Here is an 11900-nt window from a genome sequence, read left to right on the forward strand (position 1 = left end):
TCAGAGGCATCGCAGACTTTAAAACTCTGGTTTACTCAGGGGCGGTCCTACCCTATTTGGTGCCCTGGGCGAACACTCCCTCTGCCACCCTCCATTCCCCCCGACACACACACACACATAAAACATATTAAGGATTGTATATTAACATATGTTATTAAGGAAAACTGTTGTCGGAACCAAACTGAATTTACCCAGATAAATATTTTATATATAGAGAGAGAGAATATGCACATGGCTAACAAACAGCCATTATATTTCATCGCACATTGAGAATAGCAGACAAATCAGCAATTAATGGGTAATTAATATTGTTCTGAACACAGTCCAAAAGATTCAATAAGCCACATCAGTGTATACTGTCTGTCTACTTTTTACTATCATAGCCAAGTGGCTAACAAAGGTAAACACAAGTTTTCCCAATCACTACTAATGAATGTTATCTTGTTTCATGTTACATAATACCTTCCAAAGACTGCTGCTTACCTGCTTACCTGTATCTTTTGCTTGTTTCTCCTTTTCTGTTTTGTTTCTAAACCGAGGACCTGATTGCTTTGACCTTTTCTTGTACATCTTCGATCAGTAATTTTGCTCTCCAGTATGAACACCCACAACATAAGCTAATAGACCTACACACTGTATAGGTTTTTTTTTCTTCCTAGGAATTCACACAACGCAGGAAAAATAATTAATGCATAATGGGCTTGGATTGACAATATTTTTGAATGAAAGGTGCACTATTTGGAAGCAGCCTGCCCCCTCCTCTTTCGACAAGTTGCCTGTGAGACTTCAGCACAGCATCAGAAGCAAGCAGGCACACCGAGGGCCCTCGTGCTCACTTTTCGCGTACATGTGTGGGATAGATTTTAGAAAACACATCAGTGCAAATTATACGTTTATATCATAATGTCTTCAGTTTTTGTGTGTGTTGTAGGGCTGTCAACGTTAACGCGTTAACGCCGTCATCATGATTAACGCGATTAGAATTTTTAACGCAATTAATCAATTTGGAGCACTGAATGACTGAAAATCCCTGAAATGTCTCTGTCAACGTATTTCGGACCATTGGTCATTCTGCGCTCCACATGGGTTGATTGCATTTAAAATTCTAATCGCTTTAATCGTGATGACGGCGTTAACATTGACAGCCCTCTGTCTGTGAAGGTTCTCAGTCATCCAGGTCATCGTAGTCTAAGGAGCTTGGAAAGAAAAGCCTCTGGACTTGTTTAAGTTGCTTGAAGACGTTTCACCTCTCATCCGAGAAGCTTCTTCAGTTCTAAGGTCAAATGGTCAAGAGTCCCAGATTTAAACCCAGTGGGAATTTCCTCCCAAAGAGGGACAAAGGACCCCCTGATGATCCTCTACCTAATCACATGAGCCAAGGTGTGAAAGCGGGTGTGGGTCCCAATCAGCCAGGGTTTCGGGTGAGCTCACTGTGAAACCTGGCCCCACCCTATCATGTGATTTCCTGAGGTCAGATGGCCCAGGATGTGAGTGGGCGTTAAGTCGTCTGGGAAGGGATCTCAAAACTGGATTATAGATGGCAGAGAGTTGGTGTTGTAAACCAGCGGTCTCCAACCTTTTTTGCGCCACGGACCGGTTTATGCCCGACAATATTTTCACGGACCGGCCTTTAATGTGTCGCGGATAAATACAACAAAATAAAACTAGTACCGGTACCGAAAAAAAAGAAGATTTATTCATAACACACGTGAAAAGACCCAGGAAAACCGAGTTAACGATCAAAACGATAACAAAATAATGCTAAAAACTGATAAAAACCCTGAATACCATACATTTCACACCCGAGCCTCAACTCTCGCGGCCCGGGGGTTGGGAACCGCTGTCGTAAACCACCGCCTCTGTTCAAAGATGGTCGCTCACAGTGGACATAGATGGCTTCTTTCACTCCTCTTTCAAACCATCTGTCCTCTCTGTCCAAAATGTGAACATTGGCATCCTCGAAAGAGTGTCCTTTATCCTTAAGATGCAGATGGACAGCTGAGTCTTGTCCTGTGGAGGTGGCTCTTCTATGTTGTGCTATGCGTTTGTGAAGTGGCTGTTTGGTCTCTCCAATGTAGAGGTCTGAGCATTCCTCGCTGCACTGTACAGCATACACTACATTGTTAAGTTTGTGTTTAGGAGTTTTGTCTTTCGGGCGAACCAGTTTTTGTCTGAGTGTGTTGCTGGGTCACTGGTAGGTAGGGGCGGCCATTTGCCACGAACGATTGGGGTGAGAGAAGGAAGACAAGATAAAAGACACGCTGTGGAAGAGAGCCAGAGATTAATAAGTGTCATTCACTGCAGAGAGGCCTATTAAGACATAGTGCATCATGGGAATCCCACACCTATTGCAACATAACTAAGCGAGGATTCATGGTCACCTGATCCAGCCCTAACTATATGCTTTGGCAAAAAGGAAAGTAGGAAGCCTGATCTTAAAAGCAGAGATAGTGTCTGTATCCTAAATCCAAACTGGAAGCTGGTTCCACAGAAGAGAGGCCTGAAAAGGCTCTGCCTCCCATTCTACTTTTAAATACTCTAGGAACAACAAGTATCCTAAAAGTAATAAATGCATGAACTAGTTTTTCAGCGTCACTCTAAGACAGGATATTTCTAATTTTTGAGGTATAGCACAAATGGAAGAAAGCAGCCCTATATTTTTGTTTAATATGTTTATTGAAGGACATATCCTGGTCAAAAATGACTCCAAGGTTCCTCACAGTGTTACTGGAGGCCAAGGTAATGTCAGCAAGAGTAAGAATCTGGTTAGATACCATATTTCTAACATTTTCAGGGCCAAGAACAATAACCTCAGTTTTATTTGAATTAAGAAGCAGAAAGTTAGAGGCCATTAGGGTCTTTATGTATTTAAGACATTTCTGCCGTTTAACTAATTGGTGTGTGTTATCTGGCTTCATGGATAGATAAAGTTGGGTGTCATCTGCATAGCAGTGAAAATGTATGCTATGCATTCTGTTGATACTGCCTCTAAATGAAAGACTCTAAATGAATATCAATGGTACTGAAAGTAGTTGTAGGTAATGTTACATCTGAGATGATTATGAGTCATTTTTTTTTTTCACTTTTTGTCAGCCTGGCTACAGTGCTGAAGAGAAACCTCGGGTTGTTCTTATTTTCTTCAATCAGTGATGAATAGTAAGATGTTCTGGCTTTGAGGAAGGCTTTCTTATAAAGCAACAAACTATTTCTCCAGGCCCTGCAGGTCTGTCCTCAGGGTGTGTGCCGCATTACGGAGGGAATCTTCCTTTTTACATCTCTATTGAATATTCACTCTGCTGCTGTGCATGATGGATGTCAGCTTTTCTTTTACAGATATGAACGTGGTAATGACTGTTCTCCCTCCCAATAAAGAATAAACCTGCAGGCCTATGCGAGCTTATAATGATGTTCTTAGTTTATACACGGGCAAAGCTTACTTACAGCATGTGTTTGTATGTAAATATAATTACACTGTAATTTTACAGAAAATCTAAACATGTAATGATGCCATAGACTGTGTTACTACATGTTCCTGACACGTCTGTAATGCTGAGCGGTCCATGCAGAACTATATTAAAGCTGAGAGTCTGAACGTCACTGATGGTCTGAGAGTCATCTGAGGTGAAACAAAACTATAAACAATAAATCATGTGTAATGCTGCTATGACAGTTTTAACCCCCGATAGCACGAGAGGAACCACAACAGGAAACCGACACAACAGATAATACAAAAATTATTTTTATCAGCAAACACACACACACACAGCCTTTAATCTTACAGCAGTGACCCCCAAATGTTATGAAGCTCTGTCTCCAAAGGAGGTATAAATAAGGTTCAGTGTGAATAAAGGGGACGTGACGGGGTCTTCAGTAGAAAAATGGAAAAATTCAGCCTTTCATTTTTTATCATAGTGTGAGAGGAAGCTGAGATGAAGAGCGGACGTCACAGTAATGTGTGCTGGGCCAGACACACACGCACGCACGCACGCACGCACACACACACACACACAGAGAGAGAGAGAGGGCAGGGTAAAGAGGAAGGCTCACACTGGGGTTTCTCACTGCTTCGTATTTCTCTTTAATCGCAGCGTTTAGTGTTTGTTGGATCATCGCCCTCGTCATCCTCGTCCTCAGCTGTGCAGCCTCAGCAGCCGGCTTCATCATCCGCCACCACACCTGTGAGTCTTCTGATCGGAGCTTTTGCTGTAGCGCTGACTTGGACAGTCAGAAGACTCTGACTCTGAAGACTGTTTCAACGTTTCAGGCTGGAAACAGAGGCTGAAGCTCAGAGGTGGCACTTTGAACCTTCAGGTGTGTTTTTCCTGCTTTTCAGCAAGTTGGGGGTTAAACTCTGTCAGATGATGTAATGTGGGATATTTTTTAGATAAGATCAGGAGTGCTGTGAAGAGGCGTTTTCTGTTGATTTATCTTGTAAAGATTGAACCGATAAGACGGCGTTTCCCTGCAAACGGCACGTTCCGTCAGCTGCTCGCACGAGCACAGAAACCACACATTTACAAAAATCATCACCACCTCAGGAACAAAGTTTAATCAAAGAGTAACTGAGTCTCTCAGCTGTGCAGCATCTCTGCAGCTCAGAAACACAGTTGATAAATCTGATAAAGTTTGTGTGCGCTGAAAGGAGAGGTCGTGACCACATTCACCATCACCTGCAGGTTAAAAAAAACTTGTTTACAGTTTTTACAAAAGAAATCTGTTTTTTAAACTCTGACAAAAAATAAATAAAAACTTTTATAATCAGTTCAACATGTTTTCTGCAGCCTGAACTTTTCCAAGCATCTGAAACGAGAAATTGACCTTTGACCTGCCTGAGTACAGTTGGGGGGCTGCTCTCAGAAGGACTGAGTATAAAAGTGCCAGCCGAGGCGAGCTCCGAGCTGTCCTGAACAACTGGCTCCCATTTCTGCACAAGCAGAAGAGAAATTTCCCATTACCCGCCGCAGGACAGCAATGTGGCGTCTGTGTCGTGCAGGCTAAACTCATCTTAAAGGAGAAATAAACAGTTCCTCAAATACCTCAGGTTCCTGCTCTGCACTTCTGCTCCCAGCGGCCCTCGGCTGTAATTTCTCCCCTCAGACTTCCCGTATTTCAAATGTCACCTGCGGGGAAGCGAAAGGTCCAGAAGACCTCAGATGATTTCATCTGCCGCGCTGCCCCGAAGGACGCACACAGCAGAATTGTCCGATGTGCAAGCGGCGGGAAATGGCCACTTCCTGTTTGTGTCCTGTCACCTGCTCAGGTGTCTGTGTAATTAACTTCCTGAAAACCAGCAGCTGATCTCAGGTCAGCATTTAGTACACCTGCCCACATACTGCAAGTAATCTATTACATTTCCAGCCTTGTGATTACTGCCCTGACTGAACTTTATTTAAAGCATGAACGCACCAATAAAATCAGAAATCAATTAAAAACACAATAAAGATATAAAAATAAGACAGTCAAAAATAAAATGGCAGACTACATTATTCAGTTTAATTTTATTTATATTTTTTATTTATACCAAATCACAACAAAAGTTTAAAAAGGTAATAAATAAATACATTAATTTAACCATAGAAAATAATAAAGACAGAAGAAAATACAAAAAGATTTAAACTAAATCAGACTATAAAACAAAATGTAAAAAAATAAAGTTTTTAAAAAACTAAAGGTATAAAAATCATGTTGTAAAATAAAATAAAACAGACTGCAGAATAAATAAGAATAAATTACACAAAGGTAAAAAGATCATAGAGACATAAAAATGAAAATAAATCAAATCTAAATGAAAAATGAAATTATATTAAAAAGATGATGAATAAAAGCTGCTCCCTTACTCACACGGGGTCAAATAAAATAAAATAAAGTTAAATTCAATTAAATTGAATTACATGAAATTAAAATAAGTTACACTGAATTAAGTTAAATGGACTTGTGCCTTTTTTCTGCACATGGCATTTCGTGACATTTGGACATTTATTGACATCTAACTGCTGCTGATGGTTAGGAAGAAGTTTTCTTATTTACAGGAAACCCCTTGATAAACAAACACACCTGAGCCTTTCAGGTAGACCAACACCTGGCTCTTTCTGCTCGACTTTAATCTTTGATATGAAGATAAAAAGGTGAATATGTGAGGAAGAAGGAAGATGAAGAGGGGGAGGTGTTCATTCTGCTGCGGAGCGTCTTGTGATTTGGGGGAAGTAACTGAGGGGGAAGCCATGCATGCATGAAGTGGGTCACTCGCTGTTTCTGACCTCATTTCTGCAAACCTCCTGCAAATGCTCAAACACCTGAAACGGTGTGGCATGTGCACCAATGGCACCGCAATGAGGACGTCTGCATCGGAATTTACCAGCAGCAGCAGCTCAAGGGAGCCGGCATCTGCACCACTTTCACATGTTTAACATGACAAAGTCCTGTTCAGGTTTCAGGACTCGCTGCTTAGCGGGGACGAGTCAGAGCATGAGTGAGCGCTGAAATCTGGAGGCTGTAAAGTGTGTCACTTATTAATCTCAAAGAGTTTTGTGACTGACACTGTCTGATGTGAAAGTTTACTCTTTAAAAATCATTCCAGACTTTCTTCAGAAGCTGTTTCCATCTCACTCTAGAGTGAAAACTCACTGACAAACGCCGACTCTTACTGTCACATCGAGCTCACAACCCAAACGAGAGCCAGGAGCCTTGCGGGCTTCTTGCCTAGTTTATGATGGCATAAAAATTATCCAATTATGTTACAGCGCAGGAACATGAGTGTGACACATGCAGAGAACAGCAGCAGAAACATGAAAATGAGATATAACCTCTGATCAGGTGAAAACTTATGATTCCTCAGAGGGAGACAATGGAAAAAAGGGAACATTTAGAGTATTTGAGTGGACAACGGGACGTTTCCAAGAAACAAACTGTGGAGCTTACAACCACTGTGAGGCTTCCTCACTGTGTTTGCATCAAAGTCACAAAAACAGTGTTTAAATTAATGAATAACAACAGTCACTGTGGTATTTTGAAATGCTGTTTCATCAGCCTGAAACACGCCTGCTTCAGGTTAAAGTTATGTGGTGTGACACATAGTTCTTAGAGTTTGGGTGGTTTAGGACGACAGGTCTGGGATCCATAGACAGGTCTGTGGATGTCCAGCTCAGGCTACTTTCTGCTGTCTCGTGGCCTTGGACAGTGAACTCATCTTAGTGCTCGCCCTGCCAGAGTTTCACTGCAACAAAAAGGTGTTAAAAGAAACATTGCGCTGGTTTGAGTTGTTTCTCTCTAATAGACTCCAAAAAACAGAGTCGTCCTCACACACAGCATTAGACATGGAGTCCCACAGGGTTCTGTGCTGGGACCAATACTTCTTCACATTATAGATGTACAAAAGAGAGGAAGTAGGAAGAACAGGCAAGAGTGAAATGGAGGGTTTGAAAACGTGCAGAGGAGGGAGAGTGGATATAGTGGACAAAAGATGATGAAGATGGAGCTGCCAGGCAGAAGGAGAAGAAGAAGACCTCAGAGGAGGTCAGTGAAGGACGACATGCAGAGGGTTGGTGTGACAGAGGAGGATGCTGGGATAGGAGAAGATGGAGGAAAATGATGGAGTGGCTAGAGAAAGGAGCTGAGAAAGGACGAAGCAGAAAATTCTCTTGGGCAACGACATTAAAAACATTGTGTCTCCGAGGGATGATGAAATACTAGTTCATGCAGTTTTCAGGCCCCTCTTCTATGGAACCAGCTTCCAGTTTGGATTCAGGAGACAGACACTTAAGATTTAAGATTAGATTTCAAACTTTCCTTTGTGCTAAAGTATATAGTTAGTGCAGGTTCAGGTGCATGGTCACCTGAACCTGCCCTTAGTTATGCTGCTAATTGTTTGAAGAGATGCAAATGAAAAAACGTGGCTCTCATTTAATTATTATGAAGATACAGAGCTGTTTAATGTGCCAACTGAAGATGCTATAGCATCCACACAGCTTTTTCATCGTGTGCCCTCAGGTCTTCCTCTTGCCATCACCTTTGTTTCACTGTGAGTTCATCAGACACCTTTGCTGTAGTTTGATGTTTTATCTCTGCTTCCTTTACAGTCTACTCTGCAAAGAATTTGATGTCATACACCACGAAGATATTCAACCAATCATACACCACGGGGATGTTCAACCAGTCATACAACCAAACCAAAGATGAAGAAGAAAACTACGATTATGATGGGTTTTGTCAGTTTCAAAAAAACCAGAGTATGGCGAAGGTGATTGGCCCGTATGTCCACTCCATCATCTGCATCCTAGGCTTTGTGGGGAACAGCCTGGTCATTGTCACCTACGCCTTCTACAAGAGGACCAAGTCCATGACTGACATCTACTTGTTCAACGTGGCCATCGCCGACCTGCTGTTTGTGCTGGCACTACCATTCATTGTCTACAACGAGCTGTGGTCATGGCCGATGGGGCAGGTGGCCTGCAAGCTGCTGCGTGGCTCCTACAGTGTGAACCTGTACAGTGGCATGCTGCTGCTTGCTTGCATCAGCACCGACCGCTACATCGCCATCGTCCAGGCTCGGCGCAGCTTCAGACTGCGCTCGCTGTCATACAGCCGCATTATCTCCGCCATTGTCTGGATCTTTGCTATACTCGTGTCAGTCCCCACCTTCTACTTCTACGACTGGTACAAGCCATCACACATGACTGGAATCATATTCGACGATGATATCTCAATCCAGATGCTGAACTCAACCTCTGAGTACGTCTGCGAGTTCAAGTTTGAAGACCCAAAAACAGCCAAAGAGGTGAAGGTAGCCGTCCCCAGCACCCAGATCAGCGTGGGTTTCTTTTTGCCACTCTTCATCATGATCTTCTGCTACAGTGCCATTATCGTCACCCTCCTGAAGGCCAAAAACTTCCAGCGGCACAGAGCGGTGCGGGTGGTGCTGGTGGTTGTGGCCGTTTTCATCATCTGCCACCTGCCCTACAACATAGTGCTGCTGTACGACACGGTCACCTTGTTTCAAGAACGCTCGTGTGATGATGCAGAAACATTGGAGATGGCCCTGAAGGTGTTGCAGACCATTGCTTACATGCACTGTTGCCTGAACCCGGTGTTGTACGCCTTCGTGGGAGTGAACTTCAGGAACCACTTCAGGAGGATCTTCAGGGACCTGTGGTGTCTTGGAAAGAAGTACATGGCCCCACGCCGCTTCTCCAGAGTCACCTCCGACTTCTACATGTCCTCCACTCGGCGCTCAATGGACGGGTCCAGCAACAGTGGTGCTTCTTTCACCATGTGAAGACATTCGTGGGTTGATCTCTGAAGCTCCAGGTCTCTAACACCGAAACTGACTCACTTCTGTCACACCGATAAGATTCTTAAAATCCAGAGAAAAATATTTAGAAGCTAAAGAGTTCTAACCCCATGCTACACCTCTTGTTCTACTTCATTATTTTAATCATGAAATATTCCAACTCCTGCATTTTCTTTTTGTGTGTGATTATTTTGTGAGTGATGACTGAAGACGAGTCTCCCACAGAGCCTCCTGCTGTCTTTACTACACAAATGAAGCCCAGAGCTCATCATTTCCTTCACCTGCAGATGATGAGCTCTAAGCGAGGATAAAAAATGACCTTGGAAGAGCTGACTGATGTGTTCCTGAAAAGACTGATGGCGACTCGAAACTTCGTGTCCTCTGAAGGTCTCAGAAAGGATACTGAAACAGGCTCTGATGTTCAATCCTGCACAGCTGAAATATTCCTGTGCTAAAATAGCCATGTGACCTGCACAGGCAGCAATAATTAGCTGCCTCTCCAGTGAGTCCCTCCTCCCACAACTTTCATGCCCACTGGTCCTGGTTCTGCTCATAATCCAGTTCTTCACCTGCTGCACCATTTGGTTAGAAAGACCCTCCAGAACAGAACCAGAACTAAAGCCACCCCAATCGCACCATCAGTACCAAAAACCCCGACACAAGCACATGAATTTTCAAATTAAGAGCAAGGGGGATTGTCCAATCCCCAACACACCTGATCAGCTCATTGTAGTAAACTCGCCCTCAGACCAGCACCTTCAAACTCCATTTGGTCTCCTAAACATCATCAGAGTCGAAACCAACATGTTTGGTGACAATGTCTGTGATTGCTTTGTGAAAGCTTTTAAAGAGCTGTTTTTACTGGAATCATTGCCAGCTGCCGCCCATGAATGAACCTTGACCCATTAGAAGGTTACTCACCAGACTAACTGGACATTGACCATTAAAACCTACCAACAAACAACAGCTGATAGGCTCCACCATCCACATGAGACTGCAGGCATGTTTTGAATCCTTTTTTTTAACATTTTGTACTTAAGAATGTATTTTTTTATGTTTATTTGCTGTTTGTCATTTCATTCATTCAGCTGTGCGATTAGTCTGCATTGATGTGAATGTGTAATCCTAATCTGCTTCTGGGTGATTTCCAGGATTAAGAATTGAAACTTTTCAGAGATTTTCACATCCTCATTTAAACCCTGATGAAATTCAGTTTTTCAGTTTTAATTTTGTCTCAAGGCACATACATTTAGAAAACTCGGCTTTTCTTCATATCCAACTCTTATTTGTTGTGATTCCTCTCATTCTTTTTTTAAAATTCCTGTTCATACCTGTGTTTATTATTGTGACAGTGAATGTATCCTTTGAATGTAATATTACAGCTGAGCTGTCAGATTTGTGCCTTTCAAAATAAATGCAGTTTATTTCATCTATAGCTATGGGTCTGAGTTTTTGTTTTAACGTCTCTGTCATTCTATGGCTAAACACTAGGTGGCGCCTTTTCCAGAACTGTAACGGGATTTAAACCTCTGGAGTGTAAAGGGCATTTACTGATTTCCTTTTAAAGGAGTATTTTCTTTGTTGTACTCAGCTGAGTTATGGCATGTCTTCGATGTTCAGACTCTTTGCAGAGTGTTACGGCCCTAGCTGGGCCTCCTGATACTGCCCTTGTGTGGGCGTGGTGTTTTTCTCCGCCTCCTCCTCTTTTGCTCCACCCCCCTGTCTCTCTCTTGCTCTCTCTCTCCCCAGGACACAGCTGCTGCTCATTGGACTCACTTACCACCTGGGCCCAGTCAGCAATCACCTCTCTGAGGTCATATAAGCTGGGGATGAGCTGTGAGCAGGGTGTGGGGTGTCTCTGCTTGGTGTGTAGGTAGCCTGCCTGAAGTGTGGAGTTGTGGAGTTGTGGAGTTGTGGAATTGTGGAAGCAGTATAGCTGCTTTACGTGAGTAGTGTGGGCTTGTGGGCCTTGGCAGCAGTAAAGCCAGCTGCTGTTAGTGACAGGGTGAGCTTGTGGGCCCCTGGAAGTGCCTCCTCGTGGTGTGGAGTTTTTGTTTGGTTGTTGTGTTCTTTGTTGTTGCAACCTTTTTTCGGCATGTTATTGGTAATACGGCGTTGCCGGCTCCTTATGTTATGATTATCTACAATAAAGACTGTTATTTACTAAGAACACCTGTCTGTTTTCCTTTCATTCTGTTCTGGACTCATTTGTTACTGGTCCCCTCACTCGCATGCCTAGACCCCTTCGGGGGGGACGTAACAAAGTTAGACTCCCCAAAAACAGGACAATGGCACAGAACAGGACAAATCTGCAAAATCGCACTACTTTAAACAGAATTACGATCAAATAAACAGAATTACGATCAAATAAACAAAAAAAAAAAAACAAGCTTTCTAGACAACACTGTGCTAGAAATGAGGGTTTTAATCTATTGTGTAAACATCTATAGTCTGCCTGCTGTTAGACATTGGGGTCTGGTAAAAGCATGCTGCTGCAGTTTCCTGCAGAGATGATTTATGCACAGAGAAAAGTCATTTGGACGCAGAGAGAGGAACTGCATTAGTTTAGAAACAGGCGGAACCATGAAAACACATCTGATTTAAACTCGTCTGA

The 11900-nt window shown here is 43.0% G+C and overlaps 1 protein-coding gene across 1 annotated transcript; it reads left to right on the forward strand.

The window, feature by feature from the left end:
* The first annotated feature begins 53 nt into the window (after positions 1-53).
* Positions 54-11431, forward strand: ccr6a (chemokine (C-C motif) receptor 6a). The gene is made up of 2 exons (XM_085383053.1): positions 54-4311; positions 8076-11431. Exon 2 carries the CDS (start codon positions 8096-8098, stop codon positions 9269-9271), a length of 1176 nt encoding a protein of 391 aa, XP_085239179.1. The 5' UTR covers positions 54-4311; positions 8076-8095; the 3' UTR covers positions 9272-11431.
* The last annotated feature ends 469 nt before the right edge of the window (positions 11432-11900 follow it).

This window comes from Rhamphochromis longiceps, linkage group LG15 (genome assembly GCF_057381845.1).
Source record: "Rhamphochromis longiceps isolate RC_006_pf linkage group LG15, R_longiceps_female_GT1.1, whole genome shotgun sequence".
In the NCBI taxonomy this organism is placed as follows: Eukaryota; Metazoa; Chordata; class Actinopteri; order Cichliformes; family Cichlidae; genus Rhamphochromis; species Rhamphochromis longiceps.

Coding starts and splice junctions, on each gene's coding strand:
- ccr6a (XM_085383053.1), top strand. CDS start 8,096: ATGTCATACACCACGAAGATATTCAACCAATCATACACCACGGGGATG.